General features: G+C 48.5%; 1 protein-coding gene across 1 annotated transcript in view; it reads left to right on the plus strand.

The window, feature by feature from the left end:
- The first annotated feature begins 2,097 nt into the window (after positions 1-2,097).
- elapor2b (endosome-lysosome associated apoptosis and autophagy regulator family member 2b) overlaps positions 2,098-26,033 on the plus strand; it is a 65,582-nt gene continuing 41,646 nt past the window's right edge. Inside the window, 1 exon segment of the mRNA XM_055653521.1 lies at positions 2,098-2,292. Coding sequence (XP_055509496.1) covers positions 2,215-2,292 — 78 coding nt within the window. The 5' untranslated portion in view covers positions 2,098-2,214.

The raw sequence follows: 26,033 nt of genomic DNA on the forward strand, positions 1-26,033 counted from the left end.
GAAACCAAGTCAGTGGATGTTTTGAAGGCAAAGATAGACACGTTCTTAATTAGAACAGATGTCAAGGGCTATGGGGAGAAGGCAGGAAAATGGGATTAGGAAGCAGAGATCAGAGATAGACAGAGATAGACAGAGTTGATGTGGATCAGCTTTTCCCTTTGAGAATAGGGAAGATTCAAACAAGAGGACATGACTTCAGAATTAAGGGACAGAAGTTTAGGGGTAACATGAGGGGGAAACTTCTTTACTCAGAGAGTGGTAGCGGTGTGGAATGAGCTTCCAGTGGAAGTGGTGGAGGCAGGTTCGTTGGTATCATTTAAAAATAAATTGGATAGGCATGGATGAGAAGGGAATGGAGGGTTATGGTATGAGTGCAGGCAGGTGGGACTAAGGGAAGAAAGTTGTTCGGCACGGACTTGTAGGGCCGAGATGGCCTGTTTCCGTGCTGTAATTGCTATATGGTTATATCAGCCATGATTGAATGGCGGAGTAGACTCGATGGGCCGAATGGCCTAAATCTACTCCTTTGACTTGAACTTGTGATTGTAAAGCTGGAGAATGCAGGATAAATGTCAGGCCGTGAGTTTGTAGGTTTATTGGCCCTCTGTAAATTGCCGCTAGTCTGGATGAGAACATAGGATAATGGGGAACTAGTGTGAATGGGTGATCGATGGTCGGCGTGGACTCGGTGGGCTGAAGGGCCTGATTCTATGCTGTATCTCTAAACTGAACAAAGCCTAACACAAGCACACAAACATAGACTCAGGCACAAATTCAGCACACACAGACATACACATGCATACAAACAGACATACACCCACACAGACATATTCAGCACTGACACACAGACATACACATGCATACAAACACAGACACACATATTCAGCACACACGGACATACACAGACAGACACCCACACAGACACACATATTCAGCACTGACACACAGACATACACATGCATACAAACACAGACACACATATTCAGCACTGACACACAGACATACACAGACATACACCCACACACACACACATATTCAGCACTGACAGCACTGACACACAGACATACACACGCAGACAAACACAGACACACATATTCAGCACTGACACACAGACATACACAGACAGACACCCACACAGACACACATATTCAGCACTGACACACAGACATACACACAGGCACTCACACAGACACACATATTCAACACTGGCACACACACGGACACACAGACATACACACAGACACACAAACACCCACACAGAAACATAAACAGACATAGACACACATACAGATTCCACACACACAGACATACACACACACAGAAACATAAAAAGACATAGATATACAGACATAGACAGATTCAGCACACACACACACACACACACACACACACACACACACAGGCATACAGACATACAGACAGACATGCACACACACACATAAAGACACACAGACACACACACACATACAGACACACACACACACACAGACACACACACATACACACACACACACACACAGACAGACACACACACACACACACACACACACACACACACACACACACACACACACACACACAGAGACACACACATACAGACACACACACACACACACACACACACACACAGACACACACACATACAGACACACACACACACACACACACACACACATACAGACACACACACACACACACACACACACACATACAGACACACACATAAAGACACACAGACACAAACACACACACACAGAGACACACACACACACACACACACACACACATTCAAACACACACAGAAACATAAACACACACAGACACACAGACATACATGACACATTCAGCACACACACACACACAGCACACACAGACACACACAGACACACACAGGCATACACAGACAGACATGCACACACACACACACACACACACACACATAAACGCAGACACACATAAAGACACACAGACACAAACACACAGACACACATTCAAACACACACAGAAACATACACACACACAGATACCCAGACAGACAGACAGACTGACACACTCTTGTACATCGCACATGCAATACAAGGCGTGCACGTTGCAGTGCGTCGGGAGCGCGCATGGGGAGGCAGGCAGGCAGGCGGGGACGCGCGCCGTGGGTGTATTGTCGGAGCTGCTGTGTGTGTCTGTCTGTGTATCAGGGGCAGAGGGAGAGCGGCTGCGATGGGTCTGGTCGGGGTGGCAGCTCTGATCCTGCTGCACGGAGCCGCTGTGGTCTGGGCACTGCCGGCTTGCACTAAGGTGAGTGAGTGAGGCACCTTACCCCCAACATATTATCATGTATGTGCTTCTCTCTCCACGGTCGCTGGCTTCTGGGCAACGCCACTGAAAAACATGTCTTGTATTTCTGATTTAAACCAGCATCTGCGAGAGATGATTTATCCCACCTCGCCCAAAGCTGCCTCGCACAATGACAGCTATATCTTATTGTATCTGGGAAATATTGCACCTAAATCACAAATGAATTCCCTGTTACAATGCATTGTGGCTGCTCCCTAAATCTAAATCCTGCTGCAATTATATAATTCAGTGATTGCTGCTGCCCGGGTTATTGGCGGAGCTGATGTCTGTGGTGGTGAATGTTGGTCCTTTTGTTTTTTAATGAAGAGCTTATTCCAATGGCGTGCTGCGTTGGATGGGATGAAGGATGAGAGGAGAGAGGGAGAAAGAGCGAGAGAGGGGGGGAGGAGAAGAGAGAGAGAAGGGAGGGAGAGAGAGAGAGAAGGAGGGAGAGAGAGAAGGAGGGAGAGAGGGGGAGAGAGAGAAGGAGGGACAGAGAGGGAGTGGGAATAAAGGTGGCGAGGTTTGTTGGATCTGGGGGCTGTACCGACAGCTGGTGTTTTTTGGAAAGGTGCGTTGTTTCACCGGGACCAACACCTCACCATGTCTCCCCGCCTCCTGTCCCCAGTCACAATGACTCGGTCTCACAGCCCCATCTATGAGTTGAGGAAAATACTCCAGCAGACTGCAGCCTGCACACACACACACACACACACACACACACACACACACACACACACACACACACACACACACACACAGAGTCTGCAGCATCCATTTGGAGTGATACAGTGTGGAAACAGGCCCTTCAACTGGCCCACACCGGCCAACATGTCCCAGCTACACTAGTTCTACCTGCCTGCGTTTGGCCCATATCCCTCCACACCTGTCAATATACATAGACAATAGACAATAGGTGCAGGAGTAGGCCATTGGGCTCTTCAAGCCAGCACCGCCATTCAATGTGATCATGGCTGATCATCCACAATCAGTACCCCGTTCCTGCCTTCTCCCCATATCCCCTGACTCCGCTATCTTTAAGAGCCCTATCTAGCTCTCTCTTGAAAGTATCCAGAGAACTGGCCTCCACCGCCCTCTGAGGCAGCGAATTCCACAGACTCACAACTCTCTGTGAGAAAAACCAGAACCAGGGGCCACAGTTTAAGAATAAGGGGTAAGCCATTTAGAACGGGGACGAGGAAACACTTTTAGGGGAGAAGGCAGGAACAGGGTACTGATTGGGGATGATCAGCCATGATCATATTGAATGGCGGTGCTGGCTCATAGAAACATAGAAACATAGAAATTAGGTGCAGGAGTAGGCCATTCGGCCCTTCGAGCCTGCACCGCCATTCAATATGATTATGGCTGATCATCCAACTCAGTATCCCGTACCCTGCCTTCTCTCCATACCCTCTGATCCCCTTGGCCACAAGGGCCACATCTAACTCCCTCTTAACTATAGCCAATGAACTGGCCTCAACTACCCTCTGTGGCAGAGAGTTCCAGAGATTCACCACTCTCTGTGTGAAAAAAGTTCTCCTCATCTCGGTTTTAAAGGATTTCCCCCTTATCCTTAAACTGTGACCCCTTGTCCTGGACTCCCCCAACATCAGGAACAATCTTCCTGCATCTAGCCTGTCCAACCCCTTAAGAATTTTGTAAGTTTCTATAAGATCCCCTCTCAATCTCCTAAATTCTGACTCGAAGGGCCGAATGGCCTACTCCTGCACCTTGTGTAAAAAACCAGGGTCTCTGGGACTGTGAGGCAGCGACTCTTCCTCCTGCCGCCCAAGTTTGGGACATCGAACATCTCCTGATACCACAGCCCCCCCCGCCACCTCTGGATTCAACCCAGGAAGCATCAGGCAACATTTGCCAGGCTTTGCCCACTCCCACCTCTCATCCAGGTTTGTCGCCAGCCCCACAATCAGTGTGAAGAAGGGTCCTGACCCGAAACATCACCGATCCATCTTCTCCACAGATAAACACATTGCTGGGGTTACTCAGTGCGAGAGGCAGCATCTCTAGAGGGAAGGAATGGGTGATGTCTCGGGTCGAGTTCCTTCTCCAGAAATGTTGCCTGACCTGCTGAGTTACTCCAGCAATGTGTCGTTTTTTTTTTTTATCAGTCTGGTAATTAGAGGCTACATTCTGATGCCAAGTAAATCCTTTCTTAAGTAAGGAACCTAAAACTGTACGCAATCCTCCAGATCTGGTTTGGCACGTGCCCTGTGGCAAGGCATCTGTTGTTGTGTTCTCACATTGCCATAACATGACAATCAATGTAGCTTTAACCATCAACTGCTTGTTCCACCTGCTTGTTGGTGTGAGGCATTGGGTGTAGTAGGAGCAGTATTTCGTGAAGATCTAGAAGATTTGTGCTTCTGGACATGTGGCGTGTTGAGGGGACTCTTGACATGTGGCGTGTTGGGGACACTCTTGACATGTAGCGTGTTGGGGACACTCTTGACATGTAGCGTGTTGGGGACACTCTTGACGTAGCATGTTGGGGACACTCTTGACATGTAGTGTGTTTAGGGCACTGGATGTGTAGCGTGTTTTGGATTCTCTGTACATGTAGCATGTTGTGGGTGTTCTGCACATGTAGCGTGTTGAGGACACTTCATATGTAGCATGTTGGAGAATGTAGATATGTAGAGTGCAGCAAACCCCGCACGTCAACACTATCCTGCACACTTAGGGACGGTTTATAATATTTACCAAAGCCAATTAACCTACAAACCTGTACGTCTCTGGAGTGTGGGAGGAAACCGGAGCGCCCGGAGAAAACCCACACAGGTCACGGGGAGAACGTGCAAACTCCGTACAGACAGCACTCGTAGTCAGGATTGAACCTGGGTCTCTGGCGCTGTGAGGCAGCAGCTCTACCCGCTGCACCACCGTGCGTCCACTGTGTTGCTGACGCTCCGGACATGTAACGTGTTGTGGACATGTAGCGTGTTGTGGACATGTAGCGTGTTGTGGACACTTTGGACATGTAACATTTGAGGGCACTTTGCATGCTTGTGGGATCTACATGTGCTCTCGAAACAACTTAGATTCTTGCACAAAGCCACTGGCCAGTGGCCACTCATCACGCAACATGCCTCTTCCCTGCAACGGAGGGTCAGTCCGACCACTGGTGACCCATATTTGTAGGAAAGAAGGAACTGCAGATGCTGGTTTACATTGAAGATAGATACAGAATGCTGGAGTAACTCAGTGGGTCAGGCAGCATCTGTGGAGAACATGGATCAGTGATGTTTCACAAATTGCTGGAGTAACTCAGCGGGTCAGGCAGCATCTCTGGAGAGAAGGAATAGGTGACGGTTTGGGTCAAGACCCTTCTTCAGACCCAAGAAGGGTCTCGACCTGAAACGTCATCCATTCCTTTTGTCCAGAGATGCTGCCTGACCCACTGGGTCACTCCAGCATTTTGTGTCTGCCACTGGTGATCAGTGCCTGCCTGCAGTGGGATTTGAACCTGTCACTTTCTGACTCAGAAAGGAAGGTGTGTTGGCTGAGTCACCACCACCAAATGTGTGGGTGCTTTTGGCTCTGTAAAGGAGTCATTTATCACAGCTGCAGGGTTATGTCAGGGCCATTTATGAAACAGGTTTTTAACCCTTTCAGTTGTATGTACCTGCAATACAACGATGACATTCATACTGGTTGCAACCTGGGGTTTGGAAGAATAAGGGGGGACCTCATTGAAACTTGCCGAATAGTGAACGGCCTGGATAGAGTGGATGTGGAGAGGATGTTTCCTCCAGTGGGGGAGTCTAGGACTAGAGGTCACAGCCTCAGAATTAAAGGACTTTCTTTTTAGAAGATGAGGAGGAATTTCTTTAGCTAGAGGGTGGTGAATCTGTGCGATTCATTGCCACAATTCATTGCTGTCAATGCATATTTTTAAGGTGGAGATCGATAGATTCTTGATTAGTGCGGGTGTCAGGGGTTATGGGGAGTAGGCAGGAGAATGGGGTTAGGAGGGAGAGATAGATCAGCCATGATTGAATGGCGGAGTAGACTTGATGGGCCGAATGGCCTAATTCTTGAGTGGGAACCCTTCTTCAGACTGGGACTAGTTACTTGGAAGCTGAAGGAATGTTGTCGGGGGCTTTGTTACAGCTTTGTTCTCTACCTGTAAGTGGCGCAGTGGTAGAGTTGCTGCCTTACAGCGCCGGAGATCCAGGTTCGATCCTGATTACGTACAGAGTTTGTACATTCTCACCTTACCATGTGGGTTTTCTCCGGATGCTCCGGTTTTCTCCCGCCATCCAAAGATGTAAATGTTTGTAGGGGAATTGGCTTTGGTAAAATTGTTAATGGTCCCTATTGTGTCGGATAGTCCTTGTGTACAGGGATCGCTGGTCGGCGCAGACTCGGTGGGCCAACGCGCCAGTTTCCGTTCAGTATCTCTAAACTAAACCTGGAAGTCAAGGTGAAGGGCCAAGGAACTGCAGATGCTGATTTAACAAAAAAAGCACCACACACAAAGTGCTGGAGTAACTCAGCGGGTGCAGGCAGCATCTGTGGAGAACATGGATAGGTGACGTTTCACAGAGTGCTGGAGTAACTCAGCGGGTCAGGCAGCATCTGTGGAGAACATGGATAGGTGACGTTTCACAGAGTGCTGGAGTTACTCAGCGGGTCAGGCAGCATCTGTGGAGAACATGGATAGGTGACGTTTCACAGAGTGCTGGAGTAACTCAGCGGGTGCAGCAGCATCTATGGAGCTAAGGAAATAGGCAACGTTTCGGGTCGAAACCCTTCCGGGTTTCGGCCCGAAACGTTTCAGCCTGTTTCCATAAGGGTTTCGGCCCCAGGCAATCGTTGCCTATTTTTCCTTCGCTCCATAGATGCTGCATCTGCACCATAACTCACGGGCCAGGCAGCGGGTCAGTCTGTGGAGAACATGGATAGGTGACGTTTCACAGAGTGCTGGAGTAACTCAGCGGGGGCATCTGTGGAGGGATAGCGTTTCACAGAGTCTGTGGAGAGCACATGGACATGGATATGTTTCAGGTGTCTTATACTGATTATATTAGGATGGAGAAAGTTGGAAACGTGAGATGCAGACAGGAGAAAGATTGATAAGTGATACAGTCAAGCTATACCTGTTCTGACACTGCCTGAAAAGGAGGATTCCTTCTCTCCAGAGATGCTGCCTGACCCGCTAAGTTACTCCAGCATTTTGTGTCTATCTTCGAATTAAACCAGTATCTGCAGTTCTTTCCAACACACAGAAGATGATATTGTTGTTCGCTGTTACCTGTTGTTACCTGAAATTCGCTGTTACCTGTTGCAATCCAGTATGATGACTATATTAATCTCACACCACAGGTAATTAGCGGTAGATTATAAAAGTGGCTGCTGAGGTGGCAGTAGTTATCTGTGGGGAGTTTATAAATTGTTTAGTGTGCACACATCTTCTAAAGTGAACACAAATGTTTGACTCAGCAGTAAACTGATTTGTAGTATTTGGTAGACAAAGATGCTGGAGTAACAGCAGGTGAGGCAGCATCTGTGGAGAACATGGATAGGTGACGTTTCACAGAGTGCTGGAGTAACTCAGCGGGTCAGGCAACATCTGTGGAGAACATGGATAGGTGATGTTTCACAGAGTGCTGGAGTAACTCAGCGGGTCAGGCAGCGTCTATGGAGCGAAGGAAGAGGTGACGTTTCGGGTCGAGACCCTTCTTCAGACTGCAGTATTTGGAGTATTGTGAGCAATTTTGGGTCCCATATGTGAGGAAGGATGTGCTGGCTCTGGAGAGGGTCCAGAGGAGGTTTACAAGATTGATCCCAAGAATGAGTGGGTTAACATATGATGAGCGTTTGACGGCACTGGGCCTGTACTCGCTGGAGTTTAGATGGATGAGGGGGGATCTCATTGAAGGTTTCAAGGGCAGTTGATTGTCCAATGCACCAATTAAGGTCCATTGAAACGTACAGAATAGCGAAAGACCTGGATAGAGTGGATGTGGCGAGGATGTTTCCACTAGTGGGAGAGTCTAGGACCAGAGGGCACAGCCTCAGAATTAAAGGATGTTCCTTTAGGAAGGAGATGAGGAGGAATTTCTTTAGCCAGATGGTGGTGAATCTGTGGAATTCTTTGCCACAGACGGCTGTGGAGGCCACAAGTCAGTGGATATTTTTAAGGCAGAGATAGATAGATTCTTGATTAGTGCGGGTGTCAGGGGTAATGGGGAGAAGGCAGGAGAATGGGGTTAGGAGGGAGAGATAGATCAGCTTTGATTGGACGGCGGAGCAGTCTTGATGGGCCGAATGGCCTAATTCCACACCTATCATTCATGAATTCATGACCTAACGTGAGTATGCCTGAGGCAGGCTTGACGAATGATGGTGAACAGCATAGATCACAGGAATAATAATTGTCTCGGCTTTACGCACTGACTGCTCCCATTGTCAGGTTGCGATCTGAAGATAATGCAAGGAATGGAACTGGACCAGTTTGATGGGATGTGGGAATAAAAATCCATTTGCTCTGTGCTGTATCCTCGGATGTGTCTCCTGGTGAATATAATTGCCTCAAATACTGGAGAACATGGATAGGTGACGTTTCAGGTTGGGACCCTTCTTCAGAATGATCAGTTTGTAAACCAGCATCTGGTGTTCCTTGTTTCTTCATCTCCAGCCAGCATAGTTCTATTCTAGTCCTCTCTTTTAATCCCTTTAAATTCTACCCCTCATCCTCAAAAAAGTTAATTAGTCTCAGCTAGGGTGTCATGGAGTCATAAAGTGATACAGAGTGTAAACAGGCCCTTCGACCCAGCGTACCCACACCCACCAACATGTCCCAGTTACACTAGTCCCACCTGCCTGCGCTAGTCCCATATCCCTCTAAACCTGTCCTATCCATGGACCTGAATAAACATTATGATCATCCCTGCCTAAACTACCTCTGCCAGCAGCTCATTCTATGCACCCACCACCCTCTATCTACCAAAAGTTCTGCCTCAGGTGCTTATTAAATCTTTCCTCCCTCACCTTAAACCTATCAAACAAGAGGACATGACTTCAGAATTAAGGGACAGAAGTTTAGGGGTAATATGAGAGGGAACTTCTTTACTCAGAGAGTGGTAGCGGTGTGGAATGAGCTCCCAGTGGAAGTGGTGGAGGCAGGTTCATTGGTATCATTTAAAAATAAATTGGATAGGCATATGGATGAGAAGGGAATGGAGGGTTATGGTACGAGTGCAGGCAGGTGGGACTAAGGGGAAAAAAAAATTTGTTCGGCATGGACTTGTAGGGCCGAGATGGCCTGTTTCCGTGCTGTAATTGTTATATGGTTATATGGTTATATGGTTATGTCCTGTGCTTTTCGATTCCCCTACTCTGGGCAAGAGACTGTGCGTCTACCCGATCTATTCCTCTGGTGATTTTATCCACCTCTATAAGATCTCCCCTCATCCTCCTGCGCTCCAGGGAATAAAGTCCCAGCCTCTCCCTGTAGCTCAGGCTCCTCGAGTCCTGGGAACACCCTTGTACATCTTCTCTGTGCCCTCCCCAGCTTGACAACATCTTTCCTATAACAAGGCTCGAAGGGCCGAATGGCCTCCTCCTGCACCTATTTTCCTATGTTTTTTTTCTATGTATCAGGGTGACCAAAACTGAACACAATATTCTAAATGTGGCCTTGCCAACGTCTTGTATAACTGCAGCGTGACCTCCCAGCTTCGATTACCCGATCTATTCCTCTCATGATTCTGTACATTGATAGTCCATGCTGGTCTTGCTGATTGAGGCTCAGTCATGTTTCTTCAGCTGATGTTTTAATTTAGTTTAGAGATACAGCGTGGAAACAGGCCCTTCGGCCCACTGTGTCTGCGCCGACCAGCGATCCCCGCACACTAACACTATCCTACACACACTGGGGACAATTTACTGTTTTAGTAGCCAATTAATTAGTCTACAAACCTGTACGTCTTTGGAGTGTGGGAGGAAACCGGGGAAAACCCACGCAGGTGACGGGGAGAACATGCAAACTCCGTGCAGACAGCACCCGTAGTCAGGATGGAACCCGGGTCTCCGGCGCTGTGAGGCAGCAGCTCTACCCGCCCATCAATACAAGCTCATCATCGCATTGGGTTGCAGCAGGTTCCAGTAAACCTCAAACACCTCGACTGGCAACCTGTACCCACCTAGCACTTGTCTACAGGTAGACACAGAGTGCTGGAGTAACTCAGCGGGTCAGGCAGCATCTGTGGAGCTAAGGAAATAGGCAACGTTTCGGGCTGAAACCCGGAAGGGTTTCGGCCCGAAACGTTGCCTATTTCCATAAGGATTTCGGCCCCGAAACGTTGCCTATTTCCTTCGCTCCATAGATGCTGCTGCACCATAACTCAGCGGGTCAGGCAGCATCTGTGGAGAACATGGTTAGGTGACGTTTCACAGAGTGCTGGAGTAACTCAGCGGGTCAGGCAGCATCTGTGGGGAACATGGATAGGTGACGTTTCACAGAGTGCTGGAGTAACTCAGCGGGTCAGGCAGCATCTATGGAGCTAAGGAAATAGGCAACGTTTTGGGCCGAAACCCGGAAGGGTTTCGGCCCGAAATGTTGCCTATTTCCATAAGGATTTCGGCCCCGAAACGTTGCCTATTTCCTTCGCTCCATATATGCTGCTGCACCATAACTCAGCGGGTCAGGCAGCATCTATGGAGAACATGGATAGGTGACGTTTCACAGAGTGCTGGAGTAACTCAGGTGGGTCAGGCAGCATCTGCAGAAAGAAGGAACGGGCGATGTGGAGTTCGTGGGTCAGGCAGCATCTGCGGAAAGAAGGAACGGGCGATGTTTCGGGTTGAGACCACTAGTCTACCTTTGTCCTGTCTGCATCTCTCATCTCCAGCTTTCTCCCTACTAATATCAGTATAAATAAGATTCAGGGTTTGACGATGACTTGGCGAATGCCCGTAGTTTGAGGAATGTGAGTTGCTTGATGGAGCAGGGGCTGGTTTATTGTGAACATTCCATTCAGCAAAATATTTAATGCAGCAGAATCTATCAAACACGAAAGAATGAAAGGTGACTGACCTGAAGCATTAGTGTTTCCTCTCTCCATTGTTGCCCGAGTACTTCCAGCCTCTTCTGTGTTTGTTTATGAGTTCATTAGCTCATCAGCCATAGGAGCAGATTTAGGCCATTCGATCCATCGAGTCTACTCCGCCGTTCAATCATGGCTGATCTATCTCTCCCCCTCAACCCCATTCTCTTGCTGTTGCCCCGGAGGTCACGAGCCGCTGTGGGTTGTTGTTGCCAGGTGGTTACAGGGTCTTGGTGAGACCACACCTGGAGTATTGCGCACAGTTTTGGTCTCCAAACCTGAGGAAGGACATTATTGTCATAGAGGGAGTGCAGAGACGGTTCACCAGACTGATTCCTGGGATGTCAGGACTGTCTTATGAAGAAAGACTGGATAGACTTGGTTTATACTCTCTAGAATTTAGGAGATTGAGAGGGGATCTTATAGAAACTTACAAAATTCTTAAGGGGTTGGACAGGCTAGATGCAGGAAGATTGTTCCCGATGTTGGGGAAGTCCAGGACAAGGGGACACAGCTTAAGGATAAGGGGGAAATCCTTTAAAACCGAGATGAGAAGAACTTTTTTCACACAGAGAGTGGTGAATCTCTGGAATTCTATGCCACAGAGGGTAGTTGAGGCCAGTTCATTGTCCGGGTTTCGGCCCGAAACGTTGCCTATTTCCATAAGGATTTCGGCCCCGAAACGTTGCCTATTTTCTTCGCTCCATAGATGCTGCTGCACCATAACTCAGCGGGTCAGGCAGCATCTGTGGAGAACATGGATAGGTGACGTTTCACAGAGTGCTGGAGTAACTCAGCGGGTCAGGCAGCATCTGTGGAGAACATGGATAGGTGACGTTTCACAGAGTGCTGGAGTAACTCAGCGGGTCAGGCAGCATCTGTAGGGAACATGGATTGGTGACGTTTTGGGAGCAGTGTGAACATCCCCCAGCAATGTGTTTGTTGCTCCAGGTGCCAACATGTGAAGTCTCTGGTGTCTTCTTTGTTTACCTCTCCCCCCTCGCCCCTCTGGGATGTTGGACAAATCCACATGTGACAGCAAGGATTCAGTGAAATGATAAACAAGATACATGGCTTCAGAAGAGGGGCATCGGGCAGCGTTAGGGGAGTCACAGTAGAGCTGCTGCCTCACAGCGCCAGAGACCCGGGTTCCATCCTGACTACAGGCGCTGTCTGTACGGAGTTTGCACGTTCTCCCCGTGACCTGCGTGGGTTTTCTCCGGGTGCTCCGATTTCCTCCCACACTCCAATTACGTGCAGGTTTGCAGGTTAATTGGCTTCGGTAAATTGTAAATTGTCCCCAGTGTGTGTAGGATAGTGTTAGTGTGCACGAGCATTTCCACATCAAGTCCTTCACCTCAATAATAATATTCCATTGTTTTGACCGCAGCTAACCAAGATAGCAGTAAAAGGGTTTCAGCCCGAAACGTCGCCTATTTCCTTCGCTCCATAGATGCTGCAGCACCCGCTGACTTTCTCCAGCACTTTTGTCTACCTTCGATTTTCCAGCATCTGCAGTTCCATCTTAAGCAACTTGGAAACAGGCCCTTCGGCCCACCGAGTCCACGTCGACTATTGTTCACCCGTTCACACTGATTCTATGCTATCCCTCTTTTTCATCCACTCCCCGCACCTTCAGGGACATTTACAGTGGCCAATTCGTCCACAAACCCACAAGCCTTTACGATATGGGAGGAAGCCGGAGCACCCGGAGGAAACCCACATGATCACAGGAAGAGGGTGCAAACTCCACACAGGCAGCACCCAAGGTCAGGATCGAACCTGGGTCTCTGGCGCTGGGAGGCAGAGGCGTTACTGGTTGGACCACCTGACCGCCTATAAAAGGCATTTGGACAGATATATGGATCAGCAGCATTTGGAGGGATATAGGCCAAATGGGACTAGCCCAGTATGCTAACTTGGTCGGCATGGACAAGGTGGGCCGAAGGGCCTGTCTCCGTGCTGTACTACTTTATGACTTTCAAAATAATAATGGCAACCTTTGTGTGTTGAGTTATAGGAACCAAAGTAAATATTTTAACCATATAACACCATATAACAATTACAGCACGGAAACAGGCCATCTCGGCCCTACAAGTCCATGCCGAACAAATTTTTTTTTCCCCTTAGTCCCACCTGCCTGCACTCATACCAATGTTTCAGGAATTATAAAATGGTGAATAGCGTTATGAATAGGAGGTGTTATGGTGAATGACAGTCTCATTGCATGGTCCGTAAATAGATTTGGCTTCAGGCTGTAAGATTCAGAAACATCATTGTTTAGACGGAGTGGCATTTACTGTACTCTAGCTCCCTGTCTATGCGTTTGAGAAGATAAATATTTTACTGCTATCTTGGTTAGCTGCAGTCAAAACAATGGAATATTATTATTGAGGTGAAGGACTTCATGTGGAAAATGCTGACATAATCACAGAAACAGTTTTAAAGAGAACTCTTTGTGGCCAATTTCTTCCCATCTGTGATCCACTAACTAACAGCGCTCAAATATAAGGAACATACTGTAAGTTTAGGTTTAATATTGTCACGTGTACCGAGGTACAGTGAAAAGCTTGGCGTTGCATGCTTTCCAATCAGATCAGATAATACCATCGGTAAATCCAATCTAGCCAAACTCTAGTACAATGGGTAGAGTAATGCCCCCGTCCCACTTAGGAAACCTGAACGGAAACCTCTGGAGACTTTGTGCCCCACCCAAGGTTTCCGTGCGGTTCCCGGAGGTTTTTGTCAGTCTCCCTACCTGCTTCCACTACCTGCAACCTCCGGCAACCACCTGCAACCTCCAGGAACCGCACAGAAACCTTGGGTGGGGCGCAAAGTCTCCAGGGGTTTCCATTCAGGTGTCCGAAGTGGGACAGGGGCATAAAGGGGAAGATACAGCAACAGACTGGTCCCACCAAGATGCAGCAAAGAACATCACACGAGATCCTTCTTCCCTGTGGCTATCAAACTGTACAACTCCTCCCCCTTCTGTCGTGGGGTAGACTGATTTCCCCCCCCCCCCCCCCCCCCCCCCCCCCCCAGTGCAAAATCCCCAATCCTTTCACTCGTCACTTTAATTTAATATATCTTGTGTTTTATGACCATTGGCAGACCAATTTCCCCCTTGGGATCGCATCGTAGTGTCGAATCTAGTTCTCAGCATTATAGTGCATCAGTTCCAGAGACAAAGTCCAGTGTCCGCAATGGGGTAGAGGTGAATCGGACAGTACCCTAGCTTATGGAAGGGCCGCTCAGAAGCCCGATAACCAGGGTGGCCAACTTTCTCGTTCCCAAATAAGGGAGAAAAGGTCAAAATACGGGACAAATTCCTGACGGCATTTCGTTGACCGACTGGGCCGTGTCTGGGTGAATGATGAGTTGGCCCCGGGTGCTGGACTGCACACAAAGCCCAGCCGGCGGGGCCAGCTGAGGAGTTTTGGCCCGGGCCCCGCAACGTCACGTGCAAATCCCGGCATTCCATCCAACTCATGAACCGATGATCGGCCATGAGGAGTGGTGTCGGCGGTGAGCAATATTGCTCACAATATTCCAAATGTGGCCTGACCAGCGCCTTATAGAGCCTCAGCGTTACATCCCTGTTTGTGTATACAAGCCCTCTTGAAATAAATGCTAGCATTGAGTTTGCTTTCTTTACTACTGATTCGACTGCAGATTAACTGTTTGGGAATCCTGCACCAGCTCACAATTCCCTTTACACCTCCGATTTCTGGATTGTCTCCCCATTTAGAAAATAGTCTACCCCTTATTCCTATTCCCAAGATGCATGACCCCACACTTTGCTACACTATATTCCATCTGCCACTTCTCTGCCCACTCTCCCAACCTGTCCAGGTCCTTCTGCAGAGTCCCTGCTTTCTCTACACTACCCGACCCACCACCTATTTTCGTATCACCCGCAAACTTGGCCACAAAGTCTTCAATCCCCTCGTCCAAGATTAATATACAACGTGAAGAATAGCGGCCCCAGCACCGAGCCTTGCGGAACTCCTGAGATAGTGAGAGGATGGTTCAGTTGCCAGATAACAGCTGGGGGAAAAAACTGTCCCTGAATCTGGAGGTGTTTAAGAAAGAACTGCAGATGCTGGAAAAATCAAAGGTAGACAAAAATGCTGGAGAAACTCAGCGGGTGAGGCAGCATCTATGGAGAGAAGGAATAGGTGACGTTTTGGGTCAAGACCCTTCTTCAGACTGAAGAAGGGTCTCGACCCAAAACGTACCTTATTGAAAGATACAGAATAGTGAAAGGCCTGGATAGAGTGGATGTGGAGAGGATGTTTCCACTAGTGGGAGAGTCTAGGACTAGAGGTCACAGCGCCAGAATTAAGGGGCATTATTTTAGGAAGGAGATGAAGAGAAATGTATTTAGTCAGAGGGTGGTGAATCTGTGTAATTCATTGCCACAGACGGCTGTGGAGGCCACAAGTCAGTGGATATTTTTAAGGCGGAGATTGACAGATTGTTGATTAGTGCGGGTGTCGGGGGTTATGGGGAGAAGGCAGGAGAATGGGGTTAGGAGGGAGAGATAGATCAGCCACGATTGAATGGCGGAGTAGACTTGATGGGCCGAATGGCCTAATTCTGCTCCTATCACATGATCTAATGACTTCTACCGCTGCGCCACCATGCTGCCCCCTGATTCAGGGTCTCTACCCGAAACCCTGACCACTAGAGTCATAGAGTCAATGTGGAACCAGGCCCTTCGGCCCAACTCGTCCACACCGGCCAACATGTCCCAGCTGCCCTAGTCCCACTTGCCTGCGCTTGGTCCATATCCCTCCAAACCTGGCCGAGCTGGTTTTCTCCGGGTGCTCCGGTTTCGTCCCACACTCCAAAGACGACAAGTGTGTAGGTTAACACAACATGCTGGAGTAACTCAGCGGGACAGGCAGCATCTCTGGAGAGAAGGAATGGTTGACGTTTTGGATCGAGACCCTTCTTCAGACCTGTAGGTTAATTGGCTTGGTGTATGTGTAAAGTGTCCCTAGTGTGTGTAGTTAGTGTGCAGGGATCGCTGGTCGGCACGGACTCGGTGGGCCGAAGGGTCTGTTTCCGTGCTGTATCTCTAAACTAAACTAAACTAAACTAAACAGTACCGGGCCGTATAGTCCCCGTTGGTTCAGAGATCTATTTAGGTGTATTATTGTCACGTGTAGCTTTGTTCTGCGTGCTATCCAATCAGTTCAGATAATACCGTACATATATACAGTCAGTTCAAACTCCAGTCTAACAAGTGGAGCAAAGGGGAAGATACATAGTGCAGAATATAGTTCTCAGCATTGTAGCGCATCAGTTCCACAGACAAAGTCCAATGTCCGCAATGGGGTAGAGGTGAATCGGACAGTAGGATAAGTACGATAAGTCAGCATGGAGTGGATGGAGTCCATGGTGGGGAGTGTGGTCTGTGTGATGGGCTGGGCTACATCTACAATGGTGGGGAGTGTGGTGTGTGTGTGGGGGACTGGGCTACATCTACAAGAGTCAAGAGTCAAGTGACACTTTAATTGTCTTTTGGACCCATGTAGGTCCAAACGAAATGCAGCTTCTGCAGCCATACATTACACACAAATAGAGGGAGATGGAGACACAACATAATTACATTTTACACAAACATCACATCACAGTCAGTGGGGGCTGTGATGGAAGGCCAAAAAAACTTATCTCTCCACTGTGCACTAGTCCCCCCCAGAGGGAGAACATAATTGAATGGGGTTAGGAGGGTGTCGATACATCAGCCACGACATCAGGAGCTGATGAAGGGCGAATGGCTAATAATGTGATCTCTTGACTTCTACCAAGCCCCCACTGGCTGCCCCTGATACAGAGTCTCTACCGAAAACCCTGACCACTAGAGTCATAGAGTCAATGTGGAACAGGGTGGGGATGGCCCAACTTGTCCACACGGGCAAACATTGGTGTCCCACCTGCCTGCGCTGGGTGCGCTCGCAAACCTGGCCGAGCTGGTTTTCTCCGGGTGCGTCGGTTTCGGCCCCACACCAAAGACGACAAGTGTGGTCAGGTTAACACAAAATGCTGGAGTAACAGCAGGCGTCAGGGTGCATCTCTGGAGGGAGGAATGTGGTGACTTTTTTCAGGAGAATTGTGTAGCCGTTGCATCGCTGGTCGGCCGAAAAGCGGTCCGAAGGGTCTCCAGGGATCCGCCGGCTCCCGGTGCTAAACTAAACAGTACCGCAGCCCGTCAGTAGCAGCTATTTAGGTGTATCAGCAGCTTTGTTCTGCGTGGCAATCAGTCAGATAATACAGTACAGCAGTCAGCAAACTCCAGTCCAACAGGTAGAGCAAAGGGGAAGCACAGCTGCTCCAATATAGTGGTGTAGTGCATCAGTTCGGCAGACAAAGTCCAATGACCGCAAAGAGGTGAGTCGGACCAGAGTACCGGTCAACGACTTCCCGTTGGATGCCGCTCCATGTTGGGAGTGTGGTGTGTGTGGGACCTGAGACCCGACGATGGTGGGTCGGGTGTGTGTGTGCAGGAGAGATTCTAGTTCCCCCCCCCCCCTCCCACCCCACCCCCATCCCCCACACACACACCCCAACATAAAATAACAAAAACTACATAAAAACACAGACAAAAAATAATAAAAACGTGGACAGGCTGCAGAGGCCGCTGCTGGCCAGAGCCGCGCCGCCTACCGGATCTACAATGGTGGGGAGTGTGGTGTGTGTGTGGGACTGGGCTACATCTACAATGGTGGGGAGTGTGGTGTGTGTGTGGGACTGGGCCACATCTACAATGGTGGGGAGTGTGGTGTGTGTGGGACTGGGCTACATCTACAATGGTGGGGAGTGTGGTGTGTGTGATGGACTGGGCTACATCTACATTGTAATTTCTAGTGGTCTTATGCAGAGCTGTTCCCAAGCCAAGCTGTCATAAGGTCATGAGGGGAATAGACAGGGTGATTGTGTAGAGTTTTTCCCCCAGGGTAGGGGAATCTAAAACCCAAGGTGAGAGGGGAGAGGGACTGTTTCTGATCCATGTGACTCTGTCTCCAAGTAGTTGTGCATTCACAAGCTGGGAAGGTCAGGAAATGTTTGTCTTATCGACAGTTTACACCTTGCCCCGGAATGCAGATCTCCCTAAAGCTGTACATGCACCTGGTTTACTGAAAGCTCAAAAACAACGAGCAAAGCAACGGACTGCAGAGACAGAGGCCAACAACATGAGGATAGGAGCGGTGGAGGCCGGTTCTCTGGGTGCTTTCAAGAGGGAGCTCGACAGAGCACTTAAAGATAGCGGAGTCAGGGGATGTGGGGAGAAGGCAGGAACGGGGTACTGATCGGGGATGATCAGCCATGATCACATTGAATGGCGGTGCTGGCTCGAAGGGCCGAATGCCCTACTCCTGCACCTATTGTCTATTTTCTATTGTCTATACCCCATTGTCTATTGTCCATCTCAGTCATAAAATGCTGGAGTTACTCAGCAGGTGAGGTAGCATCTCAGGAGAGAAGGAGTGGGTGACGTTTCGGGGCGAGACCCAAAGGATCTCAACCTGAAATGTCACCCATTCTTTGTCCCCACTCAACACCATTGTAGATGTAGCCCAGTCCGTCTCACAGACCTGCATGTCTCGACCCGAAACGTCATCCATTCCTTCTCTCCAGGGATGCTGCCTCACCCACTGAGTTACTCCAGCATTTTGTGTCTACTTTGATTTGAACCAGCATTACAAATCTTTCTTATACATTTCAGTCATGCTTTGAAATCAGTTCAGTCAGCATTTATCACAAATAATGTGTCAGCTCTCACTGTCAATAGTCAAGAATGTTTTATTGTCATGTGTCCCAAACAGAACAATGAGATTCTCTCTCTCTCTCTCTCTATATATATATATATATATACACCCATACAAACACATTAAAACCAGCAAACACTTACAGGATTACCAAGAAAATAAATCTGGCAGAACGTGTTCAACCAAAACTCAGAAGTCAGAAGGCAACGTCAGTGGCAGCTCGTGGGGAAAACTCCCCACTGATGCAATCTCAAGCGCAAAGGTCAATTCACTCACAATATAATCTCCATCACTTGTACACTTGAGTCTTGAGTCAAAGTTGGTTTAGCGGGGTGTATTTCACAAGCAAATATAACTTCTATCGAGAAGATATATCACAGTGGCGCAGCATGTAGAGATGTCGCCTCACAGCGCCAGAGACCCGGGTTCCATCCTGACTACGGGTGCTGCCTGTACGGAGTTTGCACGTTCTCCCCGTGACCTGCGTGGGTTTTCTCTGGGAGCTCCGTTTTCCTCCCACACTCCAAAGACGTGCAGGTTTGTAGGTTAATTGGCTTTGGTGTAAATGTAAATTGTCTCCAGTGTGTAAGATAGTGTTAGTGTGCGGGGATCGCTAATCGACATTGATTCGTCGGGCCGAAGGGTCTGTGTACCTGCAGTGTCTCTAAAGTCCAGTCCATCATACAGCCCGTCCCGCTGAGTTACTCCAGCAGTTTGTGTCTACCTTCGGTTTAAACCAGCGTCTGCAGTTCCTTCCTACACATGTCGTCTGATACAAACTACATTGAAGTGCTTTCCTCTGATCAGACGGGGTGAGTTCCAGTCAGGAGTGAATGTGTGAAGCATCAGCTGGAATGGATAATTGGTTAACTGACACCAACATTGACCATCCTGTCACCATGGAAACTCGATGATCTGCAGTCTCTACGTTGCAGAAGAATAGACCTGCAAGTGTCACGGTTTATAAATGGCTGCCCTTTTAAATACATTTAAAGGGCCAGTCCCACTTGGGCGCCATTTGTGCGTTATACAGGTGGCGCGCGAAGATTTTGTGAATCCCGAATTCCTGGGGCGCCGTGCGTGACCTCGAGTCACTGCCTTTGCCATCACGCCTCACCACGTGCCGTGCGCGCATCATGTCGTGTGGCGTAAAAGATGTCATGTAAATGGCGCGCAAATGATGTCCCGTAAATGACCGGCAAATGACGCCCAAGTGGGGCAGGCCCTTTAGTGTTTTCCAGCATAAATGTTAGGTCAGTAATGTTCAGAGTTTAGAAATCGTATTTGGTTTATTATGGATGTAATGTGTTATTTTGTACAGTTTGATGAGAACTAGGGAGGGGGAGAGTCTAGGACTAGAGACCACAACCTCAGAATTAAAGGATGTACCTTTAGGAAGGAGATGAGGAGGAATGTCTTTAGTCAGAGGGTAGTGAATCTGTGGAATTCATTGCCACAGACGGCTGTGGAGGCCACAAGTCAATGGATATATTTAAGGCAGAGATGGATAGATTCTTGATTAGTGCGGGTGATCAGGGGTTATGGGGAGAAGGCAGGAGAATGGGGTTAGGAGGGAGAGATAGATCAGCCATGATTGAATGGCGGAGTAGAGTTAATGGGCCGAATGGCCTTATTCTTCTCCTATCACTTATGAACATGGACATAGAACAGTACAACATAGGAACAGGCCCTTCGGCCCACAATGTCCGTGCCGAACATGATTCCATCCCCTGCATTTACACGGCCTATTGTAAAGTCTTATTGAAACGTATAAAATCACTAAAGGCTGTGCAAGCTAGATGCAGGAGAAAATGTTTCCAATGTTGGGCGAATCCAGAACCAGGGGCCCCACTCTAAGAATAAAGGGAAGGCTATTTAAAACTGAGATGAGATAAAACCTTTTCACACAGTGAGTTGTGAATCTGTGGAATTCCCTGCCACAGAGGGCAGTGGAGGCCGATTCACTGGATGGATTTAAAAAAGAGTTAGATAGAGCTCTCAGGGTTAGCGGAATCAAGGGATATGGGGAGAAGGCAGGAACGGGGTATTTTGGCTGATTATGGGGACGATCAGCCATGATCACAATGAATGACGGTGCTGGCTCGAAGGGCCGAATGGCCTCCTCCTACACCTATTTTCTATGTTTCTATGTTTCTTTTAAATGCCAAGTAATGTCAATAATTCAAGTAAAGTTCAGTAAAAATGTGAAAATCGAGGCAGCAACAAATTTTGGGGTATTTATCAAATCCAATGTTATTGAATGAACCCAGAGGTATTTACGTCTACACACACCGTTTAGTTTAGAGATACAGCACGGAAACAGGCCCTTCGGCCCACTGAGTCCGTGCTGACCAGCGATCACCCGTTCACACACAAGTTCTGTGCTATCCCACTTTCTCATCCACTCCCTACACATGAGGGACAATTTACAGAGGAGCCGATTAACCTACAAACCCGCACGTCTTTGGGATGAGGGAGGAAACCCACGCGGTCACAGGGAGAACATGCAAACTCCACACAGGCAGCATCCATAGCCAGGATGGAACCCGGGTCTCCAGTGCTGTAAGGCAGCAGCTCTACTGCTGAGGAAGTGAGTGGGTCAGGCAACATCTGTGGAGCCTCGGTGACAAAACTAAACCTAAACTCATCTTAAACCCACACCAGTTACACCAGTTTGTTAGGGAATATAATGCAATGGTGGAGCATGTTGGAGTGGTCTCCACCCGGTCTTATCTTGTGTTATTCACATGTTTGGAATGAGGAAATGAGCTGTTGATTATTAAACCTCCGCCCGCCCATCACCAGAAACCATTCACACATGCTGACCGTGCAGAATCGAACAGGTTTCACAGGAATTTAAACCGCAGGTTCGGCACGGAGGTGCAGGGGGTGGAGCAACCGCCTCGTAGCGCCAGAGACCCGGGTCCCGTCTTGACCTCGGGTGCTGTCTGTGTGGAGTTTGCATGTTCTCCCTGTGACCGCGTGAGTTTCCTCCAAGTCCACGCCGACCATCGATCACCCGTTGACTCTCGTTATATGTCATCCCACATTCTAGCTCACTCCCTGCACACTAGGGGGCAGTTTACAGGAGGCCGATTCACCTACAGACCCGCACGTCTTTGGAGTGTGGGACGAAACCGGAGCGCCCGGAGAAATCAGGCCGGCACGGTGGTACAATGGTAGAGTTGCTGCCTCACAGCGCCAGAGACCCGAGTTCGATCCCGACTACGGGCGCTGTCTGTACGGAGTTTGCACGTTCTCCCCGTGATCTGCGTGGGTTTTCTCCGAGATCTTCGGTTTCCTCCCACACCCCAGAGACGTGCAGGTTTGTAGGTTAATTGGCTTCGGTGTAAATGTAAAAATTGTCCCCAGTGTGTGTAGGATGGTGTTAAAGTGCAGGGACAGACTCGGTGGGCCGAAGGGCCTGTTTCTGCGCTGTATCTCTAAACTAAACTAACCTAAACTAAAACCCACGCAGTCACAGGGAGAACGTACAAACCCCACACAGCCAGCACCTGAGGTCAGGATGGAACCCGGGTCTCTGGCGCTGTGAGGCAGCAGCTCTACCCGCTGCTCCACTGGGCCGACCAAAAATAAAATACAAGCCCTTATTCCAACTCCCTGTTCCAAATCAATTCAATATACATTCCCTCGATAAGCAGCGTATCTTATTTTAAACTGATAAGAAGACATAGTGTGCTTGAATTGGGTCAAAAGGCAAAAGATCTTGAGCAAAACACAATGTGCAGGAGGAACTCCATCTGAAGACCTGAAATACCGCCTGTCCATTCATTCCGCAGATGCTGCCTGACCCACTGAGTTGTTCCAGCACTTTGTGTTCTGCTGTAGTTGTAATGTCACATAAGTTCATAAGTTAATTTAGTTTAGAGATACAGCACGGTATCAGGCCCCTTGGCCCACTGAGTCTGCCCCGAACTGCAGGTGCTGGAAAAATCGAAGGTAGACAAAAATGCTGGAGGAACTCAGTGGGTGAGGCAGCATCGATGGAGCGAAGGAATAGGCGACGTTTCGGGTCGAGACACGGAAAGCATCTATGGAGCGAAGGAATAGGCGACGTTTCGGGTCGAGACACGGAAAGCATCTATGGAGCGAAGGAATAGGCGGCGTTTCGGGTCGAGACCCTTCCGGGTCTCGACCCGAAACGTCACCTATTCCTTCGCTCCATAGATGCTGCCTCACCCGCTGAGTTCCTCCAGCATTTTTGTCTCCCTTGCACTAAACATTATTCCCTTTATCCTGTATCTGTACACTGTGGACGGCTCGATTGTAATCATGTGTTGTCTTTCCGCTGACTGGTTAGCGCGCAACAAAAGCTTCTCACTTCACATGACAGTAAACTAGACTGAACACTATCCTACACACACTGGGGACAATTTAACATTTTACAACAAGCGGATTAACCTACAAACCTGCACGCCTTTGGAGTGTGGGAGGAAACCAGAGCACCCGGAGAAAACCCACGCAGGTCACGGGGAGAACGTGCAGACTCTGTACAGACAGCACCCGTAGTCAGGATTGAACCCAGGCCTCTGGCGCTGTGAGGCAGCAACTCTACCCGCTGAGCCTCTGTGCCGCCCTCAGGTTCTAGGAGCAGAATTAGGCCATTCAGCCCATCAAGTCTACTCCGTCATTCAATCATGGCTGATCTATCTCTCCTTCCTGACCCCATTCTCCTGCCTTCTCCCCATGACCCCTGACTCCCTGTGTAGCTTGATGTAGCTGCTAATCCTTGTCATTGTTTTGCTGACACACTTTGAGATGTTTTGTTGTGGTAGAGATGTATTTAGCTTGCCATGGTCAAGGTTAAATTCCAGCCTGTTTGCCCAGGTTTTGTGATAATAACATGAATCCTCACAATGGGGTGGCATTTGAGCAAAGAGCTTACTTGGTCAGCAGACTCTTTCCTAAATCCACACAGGCTGTTGTTAACAAGATGATTACTGTACAGGCTTATTTAAAACATGTTCCTTGCGCACTATTGCAAGTTATTCAAATTCACCTTTTATCTGGGGTGGGAGATTGCAGTGGTCCGCCCTGTTTCGACGAAAGTCAAGTCAAGTTTATTTGTGACATACACATACGAGATGTGCAGTGAAATGAAAGTGGCAATGCTCGCGGACTTTTGTGCAAAAGACAAACAACCAAACAAACTATAAACACAATCATAACACACATATACCTTTACATAATAAATAATGGAAGGAAAAACGTTCAGTAGAGTTAGTCCCTGGTGAGATAGGCGTTTACAGTCCGAATGGCCTCTGGGAAGAAACTCCTTCTCAACCTCTCCGTTCTCACCGCATGGCAACGGAGGCGTTTGCCTGACCGTAGCAGCTGGAACAGTCCGTTGCAGGGGTGGAAGGGGTCTCTCATGATATTGTTGGCTCTGGAGTTGCACCTCCTGATGTATAGTTTCTGCAGGGGGGCAAGTGAAGTTCCCATAGTGCGTTCGGCCGAACGCACTACTCTCTGCAGAGCCTTCTTGTCCTTGGCAGAGCAATTCCCAAACCAGATGGTAATGTTCCCGGACAAGATGCTTCCACCACCGCTGCGTAGAAGCACTGGAGGATTCTCGGAGACACTCTGAATTTCCTCAATTGCCTGAGGTGGTAAAGGCACTGCCTTGCCTTACTCACCAGTGCTGAGGCGTGTGATGCCCATGTCATATCCTCGGAGATGTGGACTCCCAGATATTTAAAACAGTTCACCCTATCCACAGGATCCCCAGTTATCCTCAATGGAGTGTATGTCCTCGGATGATGTGCCCTCCTAAAGTCCATGATCAGCTCCTTCGTTTTTTTGATGTTCAAGAGGAGATAAAAGAATGCAATCCACCCGGCGTGGTCAATCAAATAAGATGAAATAGAACAAGTTGTTCTTATAGAAACTTACAAAATTCTTAAGGGGTTGGACAGGCTAGATGCAGGAAGATTGTTCCCGATGTTGGAGAAGTCCAGGACAAGGGGTCACAGCTTAAGGATAAGGGGGAAATCCTTTAAAACCGAGATGAGAAGAACTTTTTTCATACAGAGAGTGGTGAATCTCTGGAACTCTCTGCCGCAGAGGGTAGTCGAGGCCACAGTTCATTGGCTATATTTAAGAGGGAGTTAGATGTGGCCCTTGTGGCTAAGGGGATCAGAGGGGTATGGAGAGAAGGCAGGTACGGGATACTGAGTTGGATGATCAGCCATGATCATATTGATTGGCGGTGCAGGCTCGAAGGGCCGAATGGCCTACTCCTGCACCTAATTTATATGTTTCTATGTTTCTATGTCCTGCAAGTTTAGGCTGTGCATGCCACACGCAAGAAGAAGACCTTTTATCTTCAAGAGTCAAGAGTGTTTAATTGTCATATGTACCAATAACAGAACAAATTAATTATTTCTTGCGTCAGTGTCACAAGTCTGTCAACATAGTACTTGTAGATAACAGAATAAGCAAAACCAAGTGCAATAATTGTAAATAATAGTACGATAAACTGGTGTAAAATAGCCCAAAGTTCCTAGTGCACCCTAGTATGGTGACCCCAAATCTCATCGTACCAGTTGGTGTATGTGACATTAAATGTCTCGTGAATCTCGTGAATCGTGAGTTCATAGTTTATATCAACGATTTAGACGAGGGAATTAAATGTGACATCTCCAAGTTTGCGGATGACACAAAGCTGGGGTGGCAGTGTGAGCTGTGAGGAGGATGCTATGAGGCTGCAGGGTGACTTGGACAGGTTGGGTGAGTGGGCAGATTCATGGCAGATGCAGTATAATGTGGATAAATGTGAGGTTATCCATTCTGGTGGCAAGTACAGGAAGGCAGATTATTATCTGAATGGTGT

This window comes from Leucoraja erinacea, chromosome 22, assembly GCF_028641065.1.
Source record: "Leucoraja erinacea ecotype New England chromosome 22, Leri_hhj_1, whole genome shotgun sequence".
Classification (NCBI taxonomy): Eukaryota; Metazoa; Chordata; class Chondrichthyes; order Rajiformes; family Rajidae; genus Leucoraja; species Leucoraja erinaceus.